The sequence below is a fragment of the Cupressus sempervirens genome, chromosome 3, assembly GCF_028749045.1.
Source record: "Cupressus sempervirens isolate cs-2001-9-10 chromosome 3, ASM2874904v1, whole genome shotgun sequence".
NCBI classification, from domain to species: domain Eukaryota; kingdom Viridiplantae; phylum Streptophyta; class Pinopsida; order Cupressales; family Cupressaceae; genus Cupressus; species Cupressus sempervirens.
In genome coordinates this window covers 1,014,906,808-1,014,924,322 of record NC_143120.1, presented here as the reverse complement: position 1 = coordinate 1,014,924,322, position 17,515 = coordinate 1,014,906,808, and the positions used below count along the sequence as shown (strand labels likewise).

Genomic DNA, 17,515 nt, shown 5'->3' with positions numbered 1-17,515 from the left:
AGCCAAATGGGCTTCTAGTCATGATCCGGGTTGGAATATTAGGGATAGGGGGCAACTGTCCTTTGAGATGGTGCAAGAATTTGATGATCTTGTTGCTCAGGATCGAGCTCCTTGTTGAGCTCTCCTTGTTGTATTCCTTTCTGTCTTAATAAATTTTTACCCCTCTTTTTGCAAAAAAAGATTTATTTTTATAAAAATAATTCCAATTAATAATGTAATAATTTTTCATCATAAATTATCGTAATATTCAATGTACATTTATTTTTCTCAATTCTAAACTATCATTTTGAAAATGTGAATTGTTAATATGTAGGTAATTATTTTTAAGAAATCTTTATTTTAATACATCATAATCATCAAAAGCTCTTTATTTATTAGCACTAGGCCAAAATATTCTTACTTTGTTAAATAAGAATATAAGGCTATATAATGCTAGTAGCTTGAGAATATCATGATGCGCACATATTTTATATTAGAGAAAAGAAACCTAGGGATATGGATTATTTTGCTACTTGTTTAGTGTTAGAGTTTTAAACAATTTTTTGGCTAATTAGAGGGCATGATAAGTAATTTTACATTCCATTATTTTATAGACAATCTTTGCACACCATTAAATATACACACCAACAATTTATTTTATGTTACATTTAAGTTTCTTTATTCTTAATAGTATGCAATAAAAAATACTAATTTTTATAATTTTTATAATTTTTATAATTTATTCTATGTAAGCATGCTTATTGTTCATTATATATTGAATGTCTTTAATTTTGAATTTAAATTCAAGAAAATAAATTATTTATACTCTTGATATGATATATAAATTGAGAAATCCTCAAGGTAGCATAAAAGATATAGTAGTTAAGGTTGAGTTCTTATAAGCATCTTATTTCTTTTTAATTGCATTACTATTCACCTATAGGATCATTCTTGTTGCCTAACTCAAACTTAAGTGGACGAGTTGAACACTTTAAAAGTAATTGTTAATAGACTACATGACTTATTATGAATTTGATTAATTGTATAATATTTTCTAAGACAGAAACATCTTAAAGGATTGCAACATATATTTTGAATCACCTATATGTAATTGAATACCCAAATCAAAGATTATATATTTCACAACTATTTTACTATTACCAGCCATCTACAAATACTGCAATACTACAATAAATACTAAATTATATTTTTAAATTTTAAATACTAAATTGTATTTTAAAATATCATGATTATGGATAACCTCAAATAAAATCCATGCCAATTTAAATAGATCTATAATTATTTCTCTTACAATTATAATATGTTAAATATTAATATTAATTTAATATATAAAAGTAGAGTTCTACATTTTATTGAATATTTCTATTTATTAATTTTAGCATTATAATTCAATTATAAATAAATGTTGATATTTTCTTTTTAAATCGAAGATTTTTTTTTGTATTAGGTTACTCTTGTGTCATGGTATGTATTTGAGGTATAGTGTAGGGGACAAGAGTGAATAAGTGAGAGGGTATAAAAGGTGTGATGTTTGGTCAACAATTAATGTTAGTATATGAACAAAATAGATCTATAATGGTGCACTAAAATTATCTCATCAATCCATATTTTTGAAAAGAAGGAATTTTTTGAGAAACTCACCATTCATGTGGTGCCACAGTAGCACACCATTAAACATCATTTAATGCATATCTATGTGTCTTACTCTTTTGGAGATCATTTTGTCACTTTTACAAAAAACATGATGATGTGGCATCAGGACTGACCATATAGACATGAAATTATGTTTTTAAATACGATAATGACAAATAAAATGCTGTAAAAAACTCAGAACAATTTGAAATTCCTACATAACATTTTGAAAAATGTAAACTTTAACTCTTCTGATTTATAGCTTTAAAAGTATCTAGAATTAATGAAAAAAATACCAATGACCCATTTTTTGTCAAAAATAATAATGAAATAACATTGAAATTCAAATGGCTCATGGTCTATTGGTGAAGTTCAAAGGTTTACAAAGAGCCAACTAGAGATCACGTCTTGCTTAATGATAATTGTATAATTTTGATAGTTGACTTTACTGAATGGTGGTTATGAATGTGTTATGCCCAAGGAATCCCTATTCTAAAGTGTTACAACCTCAATATTTATTCAAAGATTGAAATTGATTAATAGGCAATACAAGATGATTAAAATGATCTCAACCATTCACAAAAATGAAAGGCATGTTGCCATAATTTTCTTAAAATTGTTAGTTAATCTTCTTTTTTATTTTGATAAAACGTAGGAAAAAATAGAAAATCCAATAAAATATTATTATACGAACTAAGATAGCAAAACTATCATACGATTAACTAGTTCTTGCAAATAATTTATTTATTTTTATTACAAAAATAGTAAACATAGGATAAGTTAATCTCATTTCCATTTTATGATTTCATTTCATTTTTGTTTTTACAAAATTCAATTAATTATATATAATTTGACAATACTTATATTAAAAAATTATAATAAAAAATATAATTAATTATATTTGATTGAATAATATAAATTAAAAATTCTTTTAACCATAATAATTCTTTTAACCACTACCTTAACTTTACTAATGCTTTCTCTACTAACTCTAAATTTGGTTAGCTGGAATCTCCTCCTTTTTTTCTTTTTAAAATTATAATCATTTTAATAATTATTATATAATAAGTGATTAAAATTAAATGTGATATGTTTCATATAGAATTTGTGTTGGATAAATTTATTATCTATTTTTTATTAAAAAAATTATTAAAAAAATAATATATTTATATTGAGATATTTTAGTTTATATATACCAAATATTTTATTTTATTGTATTATTCTTAGTAAGAGCATATACTAAATTATTTTTAAAAATGTTTTAAATTTATATATTTAGTGAGATAAATATATATTATGTAGTAAAAGTTATCAGTAAAAAGGTGTTTGAGTTTTGACTTGCATACACTTTGAAACTATAGATACAAGTATTAAATGATAACAAACAACCAATCTTTTTTAACAACATAGATAAGGTCAATTTTTTAGTATATATAATATAGTTAATGAACAATATATGTATACGTTAATGTTATTATTGGACCTCCTAGACATAAATTACAACTACTTCAGCTCTTCATGCCAATATTTGTTTTAGGTGTTGTTTTTTTCTAACTATGCTTAGGAATTTTCCCCCAAATCCCTTATTTTTCTCTTAAAGGGAGCTTGTAATCAATCTAATGTGCCAAGGAAAATGATGTATAAATTCTATTTTGATATAAGTGTCTTTTCTAGTAATTTTCAAATCAACGAGTTAAAGATTTTTAATTTTAACATTCTTAGAGAATACAACTCTCATAAATAGGGGAATTTCATATTGAATATATGGGCATTTGTATCACAACATATTTCAAAAGAACTAGCGGTGACCTATCAAAACTCAATTATAAGACTAAACTAGTACTTTGGTTATAAATTGCTTACTAAATTGTAGTTTCAATTGATCATTTAAATCCTAAATTTGAAATGTTATGCAATAGAGTAATTTTTATTGATGGTGGGATTAGGTTTGATCATTAGACATGGAATTTAGGAATTAAGGGACTGAAGTAAATTTTTTAGCATAACACACTTGACCATTTCCCAATTATTCTAACCTAGTAGAAATCAGTTTAGGATTCATCCTCCTTGGAATGGTTTGCTCCTATTGATTCCTTTCCTCTTAGTTGGTAAGCCATAATTTTTCTTATCCTTTTGTAGTTCTTTTATCTATTCCTTAAGAGTTCTATTTTAGGACATGTCTTGGACATTGGTAAGAAGAATCTCCCTACATGAAAATTTAAACTTTCCAATTCAATACATATGTCTCTATGATACCCTTCCTAGTATAAGGGTTGCCCATTCAATAGGCTAACTTTGATGTCAGATCATATATTAATGAATTAATTTAGGCTTCTCAGGATATTTAAGACTATGATAGTAGGTAGGGCTATAGGAACTACTACATTCCAGTTTCATATAGAATCCTTGATTATTTGTTTAAGAGTTCTTGATATTGTTTAAAAGGAAGACTATGACAAGCATCAAACATATGAAATGGATACATAATTAAAAAATCATATAAACTTGAATAAGAAAACAAGTATATGTGATTCAAGCACATTCAGAGTTTTCAACTCGATGTAAACTTTGTTCTTCCTAACTTTACTAACATTTCAAATGAGTTGCAATTTATGCCAGCAGAAAGGGAAGGTGTATTGACAACTGCTCAATCAGATATGGAAACATCAAGACTAATGAGCTACCTCACAACAGATTCAATAAAATGAAGACATATCCAAATTTTCTTTGATATGACTAGAAGAGGAAGATTGCTATGACCTTTGTACATCATAGTTTGCAATATAAACTTTTATATTTGATTATACTGGGGTATGCCCCTTTTAAAATGTGAAAGTGTATAGGATAAAGTCTCGTGCAAGAATAGAGGTTTTCTTTTGCATTCTTTCCTACCAGTGTCCATTTGAATGGACCATTTGAATGGAAAAACTTGAGACATCTATAATTTTAATTTATATATATAATCCAAAGGGTTCGGTCATTTACCAATAAAAGAAAATTATTATTCGACCGAAGTTGGAACAATATATTATAAAAAAAAATCAATTAGTATGTTAGAATTAAGATATACATGATAACTTTTGTTATCATTAAGGTAAAAAAAAAATATTTACAATAAATTTCAACAATATAATATAATAATATTTAATCAATTCAGATCATGGTTAGAATTAAGATATATATCATATTTGTTGTATAGAATTAATTGTTAAGATCGTTGGAATAAGAATTGAGGATCCGCTATAATTTAAATTAGATTTTGGTTAATAATTTTAGTTACGATTAAAATATTTTGTATTCAGATATAAATTTTGTACATAAATGAAAATTTTATCCGCCTACCTATTGCCGCCTAAGGTACAATTGCTTGTCGATTTTGTAGCCAATGTCTAATCTGCCGAAAATCTCGGCAATGAATGCCAAGTCCGACAATGTTGATCCACACAATACGGTCAAATGTGTATCTAGATTGTTGTGTGGACAAAATATACAGGGCAGTAAGAGTCAAACAAAACTTTCAATTGGCAAACGGCACGGCTTTAATGGATGTCGTTACACAGCCGTCTTCAGCAGAGTTTACACGGCAAAAATTTCATTGCTTTTAATCAGTCAACTTTACATGGCAACACAGCTGCTTATAAATTAGCACGCCGGGGACCGCTATCTTCACTGCATTTTATCAATCATCATGGAGTATCTCAAACACCAAAAGATTATGTTTCTTTTCATTTCTTGCACCACCATTCTGCTAAGCTCGATGCATGGAGGTAAATTAAAGATCAGATCATTCAGCAATAACTATTTACAAGTCTATATCCAAACAACTAAGTAGGGAATTAGCGACTGTTTAATTTTTTATTGTATACTTGTAACGATGTGTGGCTTATATTATAGATTGTGAGCGGATAGGGGTCAACTATGGAATGGATGCAACCTATCTACCAAGCCCAGGCGACGTTGTCTCTTTGCTGAAGAACAACGGCATCGGGAAAATGAGAATTTACGGACCAAACGCAGATGTACTGCGGGCCCTTGCAGGCTCTGGAATCGACGTAATTGTAGGAGTGGACAACCCTGGATTGCAAGCCGTTGCTTCCAGTCAAGATGCTGCAAACGGGTGGGTGAATGACAACATCAAAGCTTTCTACCCTTCCACTAATGTCAAATACATTGCTGTAGGAAACGAGGTTTTGGCAATGGAAAACAATGCTGAGTACGTCTCATATCTTGTTCCTGCAATTCAAAACATTCAAAAGGCCGTTGAGAATGCGAATCTGCAGAACAACATAAAGGTCTCCACAACCCACTCCATGACCGTCACTCACACCGGCTCATACGACCATCCGTCACAGGGGAGTTTCATTGACTTGGTGAAAGACAGCATGACTTCCATTCTCCAGTTCCTGCAAGACCATGGCTCTCCTTTCATGGCGGACGTCTACCCCTATTTCTCCTACGTCGGCAATAAATCCATCGGTTTAGATTACGCGCTCTTCAACCCCACGAATCCTGTTGCAGATGGAGATTTGTCCTACACCAACTTGTTTGACGCCATGGTCGATACTCTTGTCTCTGCAATGGCCTCCTTGGGACATCCAGATCTGCCAATTGTGATAACTGAAAGCGGGTGGCCTTCTGCAGGGAATGATGCGGCAACTATTGAGAATGCGCAGACATACATCAATAATCTCATTCAGCATGTGTTGTCCAACGCAGGGACTCCAAAGAGACCTGGGAGCAGCATCGACACTTATATCTTCGCTCTTTTCAATGAGAACAACAAGGGAGACAACGAAAAGGAAAATCCTGAAGAGACGGAGAAACATTTTGGGCTTTTCTACACTGATGAGAAGCCTGTCTACCCTGTGAAGTTCTCCCTTAATTAGTCCCTATGCGTCTATTAGTGCTTTCGCCACAATATTGAAACGAGAGTTTTCGATTACAAAAAGAGAGGCAATATGTCATAGTTGTTGGGTAGTTGTAATTTTGTGGTATGTGGAAAGAAAAGGTTGTTTATATGTAACGAAGTGTTGAAGTGTTAAGTAGAAGTGAAAAAAGACTTTGAAGCAAAATTTGTTTACTATAGCAGGTTGTCTAATATAATTTCTGCTATAATTGAAAATTATGATGACAAACAATATTAATATCAGTAGTGGTTGAAGCAATATCAGAAACGAGAGATCTAGATTTAATGACTAATTTTCTTTATAAATATTGATAAACAGAAAAGCAACTCACAACAACATTGTTTTGCCCTTAAATTTTCTTCAATTGTTTCCTCAATCTAAAGTCTGATGTATGCATAAAGAATTTTCTTTGCATTTGACATTGGATGTCCTTCTCACATCGAAACAACAAACAAAGACCTAAAAAATACCTCCATGTCAATTTTGGGCTAGAAAACAATCACAAAAAATTAACAAGCAATTGTGGTAGAATGTCAATTTTCACAACATAATGCATTCTTGATTAAAACACGATAAACTATTAATTGTGCCAATATGCAATATCAACTGCACAAAGATTAATGCATATGCAACTAGCTGAAGGAGCACATGTAGAAAATTGTTAGATTCAGAAAACTGAAGAGTCAATAGTAGTAGAATAAGAATAAGGGGGTGAAGTGCTATTACTTGCAAAATATTTGTAGAGATGAAAAATAAAATAAAATATCGACCATATGATTGAAATTGAAATGGATTTTTAAGTTGTCTTCAAGCACTTCTCAAGTTGTAGATCCATGTTAAGTTCACCAAATATTCATAGGGGAAATATAAAAGTTATTACGCAAGAAATTATTTAAAAACACGACACTACTAAGCATGAAAGCCTTGCAAACAGAAAAAATTACTAAGCATAAACATATTAATTTAAATTCAAAAACCCCTTATAAATTACTCCTCTATTAACTCTTTACACTCCGATGAAGTGGCACTCCATGTTGGATTTGACACTTAGACTTAGAAATTTGACAAATAACTTAAAGGCTAGTGATTTCTTGAATAAAAAACTTGCATAAATGAGAAGTAAATAGGATTTTGGATTTTTCATATGGGTCTAAAGAGGTTTTATAAGGATAATTAAATTTTGAATGGACAGTGGAGAACAATTGGGGAAAATGAAGACAAATGTTGAGATAATTAGAAAGCATAAGATTTTGGGTTATCTTCTAAAAATTGAGATCTATTTCCAATCCCAACTCAAATTGGGAAATAGAATGTCTTCTCACCTTGCCTTTGAGGTATTTTGCTATAACATCCATGTGCCTTGTCTATGCTTAAAATTTTTGACACATATCTTGCAAGCATCCAAATGAAAAAATATATTAATTTTTACTATTAATGTATTATTTTAGTTTTATAGGCCATCTTTATTACTTTGGTTGAGAGTGACCACCTCTACCTATATAGAATAGAGTGAAAGCCATGAAACTTCTTTGCCTTAGATCCCCTTTTCATTACAAACCACGACATTAAAATGGTTTATTTCTTGATGAGATATAGTAGAAGAGGAAGAAAAATTTGTATTCTTCCACATTCTAATTCTATAAAATATCTCAAAGTTATATGCCTTAATCAATTGTCATGTAGATTATAGAAGGTTCACCTTCCTATTTTTCTTTTTCTCTCTAATTTTTAAAGCACAAAGAGAAATTCAAATGATTTGGTTAATATCTTTTCTTGCATTGATGCTTGCTATGGTAATGAGTGGATATGGCTATTGAGCTTTTGATGCATGAGCATTGAGCTTGAATTTGGTGGACCTATAGTTTGTGTGATTGGGGATATGTTTGAGACATAATAGGGAACCTTATCCCAAGTGGCCATGATGATTGGAGTAATCATCTTTAAGTTAGAGACAACTCAGTGATGGTGGTCTCGTATTCTTCATTTATTCCCAAAGTTTAAAGATTACTTCCATGAGCTTCAATTTGAGGGAGCTAGTATTTGCATTCTTGGATTTGGAATGTTGGATGCCACGTGGACCTATGCCTAAGGGTGTATACTCTTATGTTGTCATATTAATTAGTTATGCATTGTAAACTTGGGGCTTGTCATAAGTATTTAATTATTTAATGTATCTAATGTCTCTTGCAAGCCAAATTATGGCTTGAGGATGAATTTAATGTGAGTGCTGATTTAATGTCTATTATGATAGGATGAATTGTGGCTTGGATTAGTATAGGTAGGGTGTCTTGTCTTTCCTTGAGACATCATTGCTTATTTAGTTCAATGTGGAGTAGCTAAGAGAAGTGAAGTTTAGTAGAGCTAGTAGCTAAATGTGGGCTTGGGAAATAAGAAGGTTTCTTGGTGGCTTATGAGCACGAGTTTAGATTCTTCTTGGGGTTTTCTACTAGATTGTGAGTCTAGGCTAGCTAGTGGGTGGATCTTGCGAAATCTTGTAGAAATGTTGGTGTTGAGATGTCTTCCACCATAACCCAAAAGGCCTTATAATTAGGCAAGTTGCATGTAAATATTATGATTGTATTATAAGAATTTGTATTATTTTGGATCAAAATTTGTTTTTTATTTTTTATATTAGCCCGTGTAGTTATTTTTTGATGGTTATGACATCTCCTTTGGGTATTCTCTTGACTTGCGCTACGTCAAGTGGTATCAAAAATAAGATTTGATTAGGTTGGATATTATTAGAGAAAGTTGTTGATTTGGTTGTTGAGAGGAGCTTGGAGAAAAGCTCAATCTTGTGGTGGATTGCTCTTTCTAGAGTTCTAGATATCTTGGTTGTGAGGTGGTAGATCATGGTTCTAACTTACAATTGTAGAGGACTTGCATATGGATCTTAATATGAAGAGATGGCTGCTAAGATGAAAGGTTGGATTTGGTTGGAGATTTTTTGTAGATAGTTTAGGAAATTGTTGGAAGATGCCTCCGAGAAGATTGGGCCCTAGGGTTATTGTAGATCTATTTGATGTAGTAGAGAAGAAGATAAATGAGGTGTTTTCTCAAGTGAATGTTGATTTATCTAAATGAGTTGAAGATAAGGAGAAGAAATTTGTATGCTATTGAAGTTGAAGTTTATCGATTAGAATGAGACTGGTCTAGCTAGTTACAAAGATTATTTAGAGTAGAAGAAACTTTGTTGACATGAGTGTAACATGTCAATCACACTATCAATCTACACAACTATTCTATCAACCTTTGGATTAATTGAAGGAGAAAATGAGAAAACTATTGACCCAACTTACATTGAGCAAGTGGAAGCCTACCCATTTCCAAAAATTGATTGGATAATACCAAAAGAGATGACCTATGTACAAGAACATTGCCTATCCTAACCAAAATAGAACAATAACTCATAGGCAAGAGACAGTCAAAATTAGTGGCTTGTAGTATTCAAAAGTTTCGTGCTAGCTCTATTCACCTGTAGTTGTTCTTGATACCAATGAAGTTGTTCCTCCTCCTACTATAGGAAAACTAAAGTTAAGATTTGCACCTGAAATCTCTTTTCAAGGTTCAATTCATCTTCATCCTTCTTTCAAGTGGAATCACCCTTGTAGCAAAACGAAACAAGAATAGATGAGTAGCTTGAAGGAGACCTGTGATAAGTCAGTAACAATTAATCTTGACTTAAGAGAAGAAACTTGTATTGGAGCTGAAAGCCATGAGATGGAACAAGGGGATCAACAAGGAATAGAGGGAGCTAACACTTTAAGTTCAATGGTGCTAAGTTCATCACCTGTGCTACAAACCCCTCCTCATAAAGAGAAACCTTCTGCTCCTAATTGGTTCAAGTTTTCTATGAGTAAGAAAAGGAGCATAGTGCCAACAACTCTCCTAGTGGGTGATATGGTAAGAAAATTTCTTGGGAAGAATCCTAAAGCTAGAAAAGCAAAAATTGAGACTATGCTAAATATTGATGAGAATACAAGGTAGTGGGTAGCCAAAGTGATGAAACCAATGACTGATAAGGGTATAAATGAAATACTTACCCAAGATTATATAGCTGAGAAAATTTTCCTTGGTTCTTCTTCTAGGGAGACATATATTAAGATATGGATCGCAGGGAACTCTAAGATATCCCATCGCATATGGAAGGATCAGAGCAATAAACAAGAGCTAAAGTAGTCACTAATAAAAATGGTCGAATATATTCATGAAATCCAAAATCCAAATACAAAAGCTCAACCTACTACCACTTTTGTCATTGATGTTGAATCTTCCATAAATAAGAGTTTTATTGAATAGGTCAAAAGGGATAATTCCATTTTGCAAGCCTATGGTGAATGGTCAAGGGATCATTCCATCTCTTAGGCCTTTTTCTCCAAGGTCAACCTATTAGAGGAAACAAGTGAAGTCTTGGTTAAGGACTTAACCATTATCACTAGAGAAGATTCTATGATGATCATTTACACTGATCATTTCGATGTCCAGGAAAAATAGATTGATCATATCTATAGGATTATGAAAATGTGGAAGTTTCGCCTAGAGTTGCTTGGCATCCCACAACAACATGAATTGCTTGGTTTTCTCATAGTGCACAAGGCTTGGAAGGAAAGTAGTGGTGATTTTTCTAACTCCCAAGACCCTCATGCCAATAACAACGATACAGCTAGAGCTTAGGAAATGATCAATAGGCTACTTGTCTTATTTTCCTATTTTTTGTTAGCTTTTATTTGAAACTCTTTCTATTTAAATAGTTGGCAACTCCTTAAGGAGTTAGTTTTTGGAACTAACTTAGTTAGCCCTATGTGGCTATATTTATTATGTTTTGATTGACCTAAAGGGTCGGCTCTTTGGACTTAGAATCTTTATTTTTTTGATTAATTTAGTATTTGTTTCCTTTTTGTTGAATGGACGATAAAGTTAATGATAATAGAATTGAGCGTATGGTTACTTCTAGTGCATCTCTTTGATAATCCTATGGTTGTCTTGCTTGATGGTAGATATGTATGAAATTCATTTATGCATAGACGATGTTTCATTGACTACACTGAAGTTATACTTTGCTTTGTTTTAGCTTGGCGAGCCTGATAATAGATCTGGAATCTTTAAATTATGTTTCGTATGGCATGTATTAAATGTTTATTGGTAAATATACAACATTCTTTTGTGTTTATGAGAGGATGGTTTTTCTTTCTTTAAGTTCTTTCGGGTTAAAAGAATGAACGCTATAATTCATTCACAATAAGAGTTATATTGATATATCATTGTAGAAGGGAGCTATGCCTTTAAAACATAAAGAGTCTATGCAAGTTTACAAGACTCATTTGTGCTGAAAGTTGTTTTCCTTGTTAATATAAATTGAAATAACTAAGAGAGAAAAAATATTCAATAACAATTTAATTATAATTGATTAGTTATCTTATTATAATTATTTGGGAAAGTCTCAAGGTTGACTCAAGGAATTGGTTTAAAGATATGACCTATGAAGGAAAGATTTTTTCCTTGTTTGTAAAGGGTATCAAGTATTGTATTGAGTGCAAAGTGAAAAAATGAGAATAGTGTTTACTGAATACGAGTAAGCAACCTAAGGGATTATTGGATGTGAGTTCTTTTATCTAGTTACAAGATCATAAGGAGTAGAACTCTAATTGACATGATAAAGTAAGGAAGTGCAATACATTTCTATTATTCTGCAAGGAATAAGATAGTGGGTTTGTTGATCTTGCCCTTGAAGTTGTTTGGGTGGTGGGTTTAGTTGTCTTCCACAAGTCCTAATAGGAATCTCCTAATAGGGATTGAAAGTCTCCTAACAAGGACTGATATGTATTGAATGTTGCTATAGAATCTTAACAGGGTCCATCATCTTATAAGGAATATTTATATTAGTAAATCATCTTGTGGGTACCATCCCCACCAGGGTTTTCCCTCTTATCAAGGGTTTCCCTAGTTAACATATCTAGTATTTTTGTGCATGAGTATACTATTGTGGTTTTTGATTATATTGCTCATATGGTTAAAGTTTAATAGGGTTGATAATTGTGATATTAGTTGTATAACTGATTCAACCTCCCCCCCATAGTTATATTTGTGGACTATATTTTATAATAGCTAACACTCTTGTCTATTAAAAAATATTTGATGAAAATGTATTTATTAAATCATAAAATAAACATTTACTATATCGACCTATTAATCCCTAATACAACCACTATACTTATAGAAGATACATGAGGTTGTTAAACCATGTCACAAAACCTGAAGGGAGACATTGTTAATTAGTCAAACATAATGTTGGAAGCAAGTTTCAAAAGGCCTACTTTATTTCATGTATCCTATGTAAAGAGATTGACTCTACTATTTGGGACATGTAAATCTTTTCCTAGGATAGTGTGACTTGGTAGTAAGCACAAAACCAAGTCTTTTCTAATACTTTTCTTATATTTTGTGTGTGTTCATGAGGTTTTTTACTTGTTTGGTATCCATGTAAGTTTGGTGATATATTCTGTATTATTGTTGAGTGTTTTATGTTTTATTATTATTGATTAAAGTCACATGTTTGGAACTAAACAAATTAAAATTAAGAGTTTGTTAGACTAATCTAACCCCACTTTTAATCTCCAAGTATTGTCAATAAGAAGGAATCAATTATTCATTTACATAGATAGAATTCCTTCTTGAACAAAATCATATTTTTACACATTGAATATGGTAAATTTTGTCAAAGTAAAATATTGTAAATAGATGATCGGTGGAAGAATTTTATGCACACTTATAGTTACATGAGGTGGGATACTTTATGTATGTAAAATAGTTGATAGGTTGTTGTAAGGTCATGAATGAAATGAAGAGCTATAAACATTATTAAAGAATTTCATTTACATATTACCATTGGTTCACACCATGGTGAGTTGTTGGATATCTAGATTAGAAGTGGATATTGTATTTGACAATTTTGATGCATGAAATTAGAATTAAAAATTTGAACATATAAACCTAAAATTTGTTAGACGGTATAAAAGATGTTATTTTAAGAGCTAAGTAATCAAAATGTACTTAGGAGATGGGGGTCTTGATGGAGATAATCTTTGACATAGGGATCTAAAATAGATCTAGGAGAAAAGAACAAAGAGGGCACTTAGCTTCTAGATGAGTAAGTTTGTGTTCCATTTTACATCTCTCTTTTATATGCAATGATTCCTCTTGTTTTTGGATCCATATTACTTTTATTTAAGTTTTTACTTTATGACCTTTTGTACTTACTTCACTTAGGATTAAAGAAAAAGGATTCCTATAAGATGTCAATATAGTGTTAGATGGTAATACTTTTTTATGGCCGAGTCTCTAGATATCACATTATCTTAGGAAATCATTCCCTCACTTTGATCTTCTATATAAATGAAAAGACATTACAGCGATAAATGTATAGGCAAAATGAAATCGGAGTCTTGTACAATTTGAAGACCAAAACAGAGATATCACAACACGAGGACAATTAGGAGGGAGGCGGTATTTGACAGCGTGAATACTCATCTTCATCTAAGGCGGCTTCCCAATTACAATTGAATACATCTTCGATGACATTTTTTTCGCTTGAAGAATTCTGTATGCATATCTAGTCAAGTCTTGGCAGAAATATGACTATAGTTTTGTTTGTATAGAAATCTGATAAAAATGAATTTGTCGGTTTTGGCCAATTTTCAACGCTTCCCGTGATTTCGCTCAGTTACGTTTTTACCACGGCGAAGACTGTGACTTGAGATGCTCGTTTGTAAACATTACATATCGCAAAGTATTGCAAGTAAGAATGGCATTCCCACAAGGAAATATGAAATGCTATGCATTGGCTCTTTCAGTTTTCGCTGCATTCTGCATTAGCCTCTCATGTAAGTATCATTTTATTATCTTTACTGTAGAAATCTGAATATTATTATGGTCTGTTTTAGGAAATTATTTCTCGAAATTGTTTTTTCAAATTCCAAATTAAAAGTATACAAAAATGGGCGCATTTTTCAGGATATATCATAAATCGATGGTTTGGATATGGATTTATGTCAATGCAGGTGCACTATAAATAAAAATAATATTAAGTGAAAGCATGGGTATTGTATTTTAGTTAGAGTAATAAATGTGTATATTCTCTAGGCCATGTTAATTTCAGCTCAGCTCTTTTTGGGAAGGAAATTGTTGTGGTTGACATTGAATTAGGTGGAATAGTTAACTATGTTTTATTGTTACAATAAAAAGTTAATGCATTTTTTTAAAGTTAATTTAAGTTTTGATAAATATAAAGTTTCTATTATTGATCATAAATATTAATAACAAAGGAAATTATCATATAGATTTGTTATTTTTATTTTTAAATATTGTGTAAATTAATGTACAAATAATATGTGATTATATTATGAATATTTTCTTATGAGAATAGGACATTGCTTGTAATTTTTATAAGAGGATTGATATGTTAATGTTGGTTGATATTTTGAAACTTATCTTAATTTTACACTTTTTCTTAGTGACTTGTGACTTATACTGATTATGATGAAAATAAATAGATAAATATTTATCTACAATATTTAGAACTCTAAAAACTTCAGAATTAATCTATAACTAAGATTGTCTCAATTTAACTATAATTTTATTAAGAGATAAATTTTAGTTATAGTTATATTAGTTCATTACACATAAGATTAAAATTTAGATTTAGTAAGAGCTACTGTTAAACTTAAAGTTCTCTTCATATTAAAATTAGGTTATTTGCATGGAAAATATTGATATATTAATTATTTTTCAAAATAGAGTTCAAAAATTCTCTCCTAATGTCTTTCAGAATTTATTGCTCTTAATTAGATGAAAAATATATAAAAAGGAAAGGCAATTGTCATGGTATACCATATTTAAAAATGTAACTAGATTAGGGTGATGATATTAAGCAGGGGCATGTTGATTCTGCAGTAGATAGCTAGATTGACCTGCTAGTGATAATATCTCTTTATTTCCCACCTTACATTATTTGCTTTTAGATATAATCCTCTTCCTTATGCTTTCGAATACGATAATATTAAGGTGGGTAGTTTTACTGTGCAATAAACGACCAGCAGATCGACCTAATGTTGATAATATATTTTATCTATCAGACTATAATGTATATTCACATTTGCACTAAATCATTTCCTCTTGATGCTCTGTAGGTGGAGAGACAATAGGAGTATGCTACGGAATGCTCTCAGACAGTTTGCCTTCTCAGGTCGATGTGGTGAGTCTAATAAAATCGAACAACATAGGAAAGGTGAGATTATATGAAGCGAATTGGGACGCCCTGAAGGCACTGCAGAACTCAGGAACCGAAGTGATAGTGGGAGTGGCCAACACGGAACTTGAGAAGATTGCAGGCGATCAGGCCGCAGCAACCGGATGGGTTACTGACAACATCGTTCCATTCTCTTCTGTCAACATCAAATACATTGTGGTAGGAAATGAGGTATACATAAATAATCAGCAATACCTTGCATATCTCCTCCCTACAATGAACAACATTTAGACGGCAGTGAATAACGCCAATCTGCAGAGCAAGATCAAAGTCTCCACACCACACGCAGCGTCGGTGCTGTCAAAATCATCTCCTCCCTCTGACGGAACTTTTGGCGCGGATTTGAGTGGCATACTCAAGTTTTTGTCAGATAACGGCTCCCCTTTCATGGCCCACATATACCCATACTTCAGCTTCAAAGATGCTGGAGGCGCAATTTCTCTAGAGTATGCACTGTTCACATCGGCAACTACAGTGGTGACTGACGGGAGTCTGCAGTATAAGAACTTGTTCGATGCCATATTCGACTCTTTTGTAGCTGCCATGGCAAGGCAAGGATACCCAAATATTCCAATTGTGGTAACAAAAAGTGGGTGGCCTTCAGGGAGCACTAGTGCGGCTACTGTGGACAATGCGCGCACATACAAAAACAATCTAATCAAACATGTTTTGTCAACTGAGGGAACGCCAAAGAGGCCTGGAAATACGAAAGAGACATATATTTTTGCACTATTTAATGAGAATCAAAAGGTTGGGAATGAGGAGGAGCACCATTTTGGTCTGTTTGAAACTAATAAAACTCCCCATCTATCCTCTGTTCAGCTCACATGAAAGTAGCGGGGGTTTAAAAATTGTGTATATATATCTAACAGTAGTGTAGAAAATTGCTTTTCTTAACTTAAATTGTCACAAGAACCTCCAAAAATAGAGGAAAACAAGGCAATGTCAGAGCACAATTTACTAAATTAATTTACCTAATAAATTTTAAATTTATATTTACAGCTCATCATACAATCTAACTTCAATTCGCAATGAGGAATCTATTCCCCACCTCCCAATACACTATCCCTATGCAAATATTGTATGAACAATAATTTTGAATAGGTTTGGGCTTCAATGGGACTTCAATGGTGACCTCTAATAATTTATCTTCAATTCGAAGACTCTATCTACTCACCCGTTCATTAAGATTTTATGCAAGGTTATACCCTCGTATATTTTTTGGCATTTATGGAAGGAGCAGAACAACTGCATCTTTGGAGACAAAAGCCCCCCCACCCCACACACCCTAACGATCACTCTGCAAATCATGAAAAACCTCCTCAAGGAATGTGTTCCTATCTGGAGATGGAGAACCACACCTATGCCTCTTCCCATAGTGATTGGATTCTGGCTTGAAAATGGGACCTTCTTGACTTGATTTCTAAATACAATAATTCTAAAATTATTGCTAGAAAGAAGGTCAAACGGAATAATCCCCCAACCTCCTAACTTAAACTCATTTTTTATTGTTTGGCAAGTAGAGGCTTTGCTCCTGCTAGAGGTATAATTCAAGACAACAATGGTAGAATTGTGGTGGCTTATGCTTGATATTATGGAAAAATACGAGCAATTTTACAAAGGCCATGGGATTATTATGGGGAGTTAAGGATACCGACTTAATGAGGATTCC

The 17,515-nt window shown here is 31.9% G+C and overlaps 1 protein-coding gene and 1 pseudogene across 2 annotated transcripts; both read left to right on the top strand.

Moving 5' to 3' along the window:
- Positions 1 to 5,243: 5,243 nt before the first annotated feature.
- On the top strand, positions 5,244 to 6,704 carry LOC149570199 (glucan endo-1,3-beta-glucosidase-like). Its single transcript, XM_089822840.1, has 2 exons — positions 5,244 to 5,399; positions 5,527 to 6,704. The coding sequence occupies exons 1-2, from the start codon at positions 5,321 to 5,323 to the stop codon at positions 6,516 to 6,518; spliced, it is 1,071 nt and encodes a 356-aa protein (XP_089678966.1). The 5' UTR covers positions 5,244 to 5,320; the 3' UTR covers positions 6,519 to 6,704.
- A 7,600-nt stretch (positions 6,705 to 14,304) lies between these two features.
- Positions 14,305 to 16,738, top strand: LOC149570198 (glucan endo-1,3-beta-glucosidase-like; annotated as a pseudogene). Its single transcript, XR_016362893.1, has 2 exons — positions 14,305 to 14,419; positions 15,725 to 16,738. The product of XR_016362893.1 is annotated as a glucan endo-1,3-beta-glucosidase-like (transcript).
- Positions 16,739 to 17,515: the final 777 nt, after the last annotated feature.

Excerpts from the sequence above, each read along its gene's own strand:
- LOC149570199 (XM_089822840.1), top strand. The coding sequence starts at position 5,321 with ATGGAGTATCTCAAACACCAAAAGATTATGTTTCTTTTCATTTCTTGC. Across the intron at positions 5,400-5,526 it reads GCTAAGCTCGATGCATGGAG|ATTGTGAGCGGATAGGGGTC; the intron begins GTAAATTAAAGA and ends CTTATATTATAG.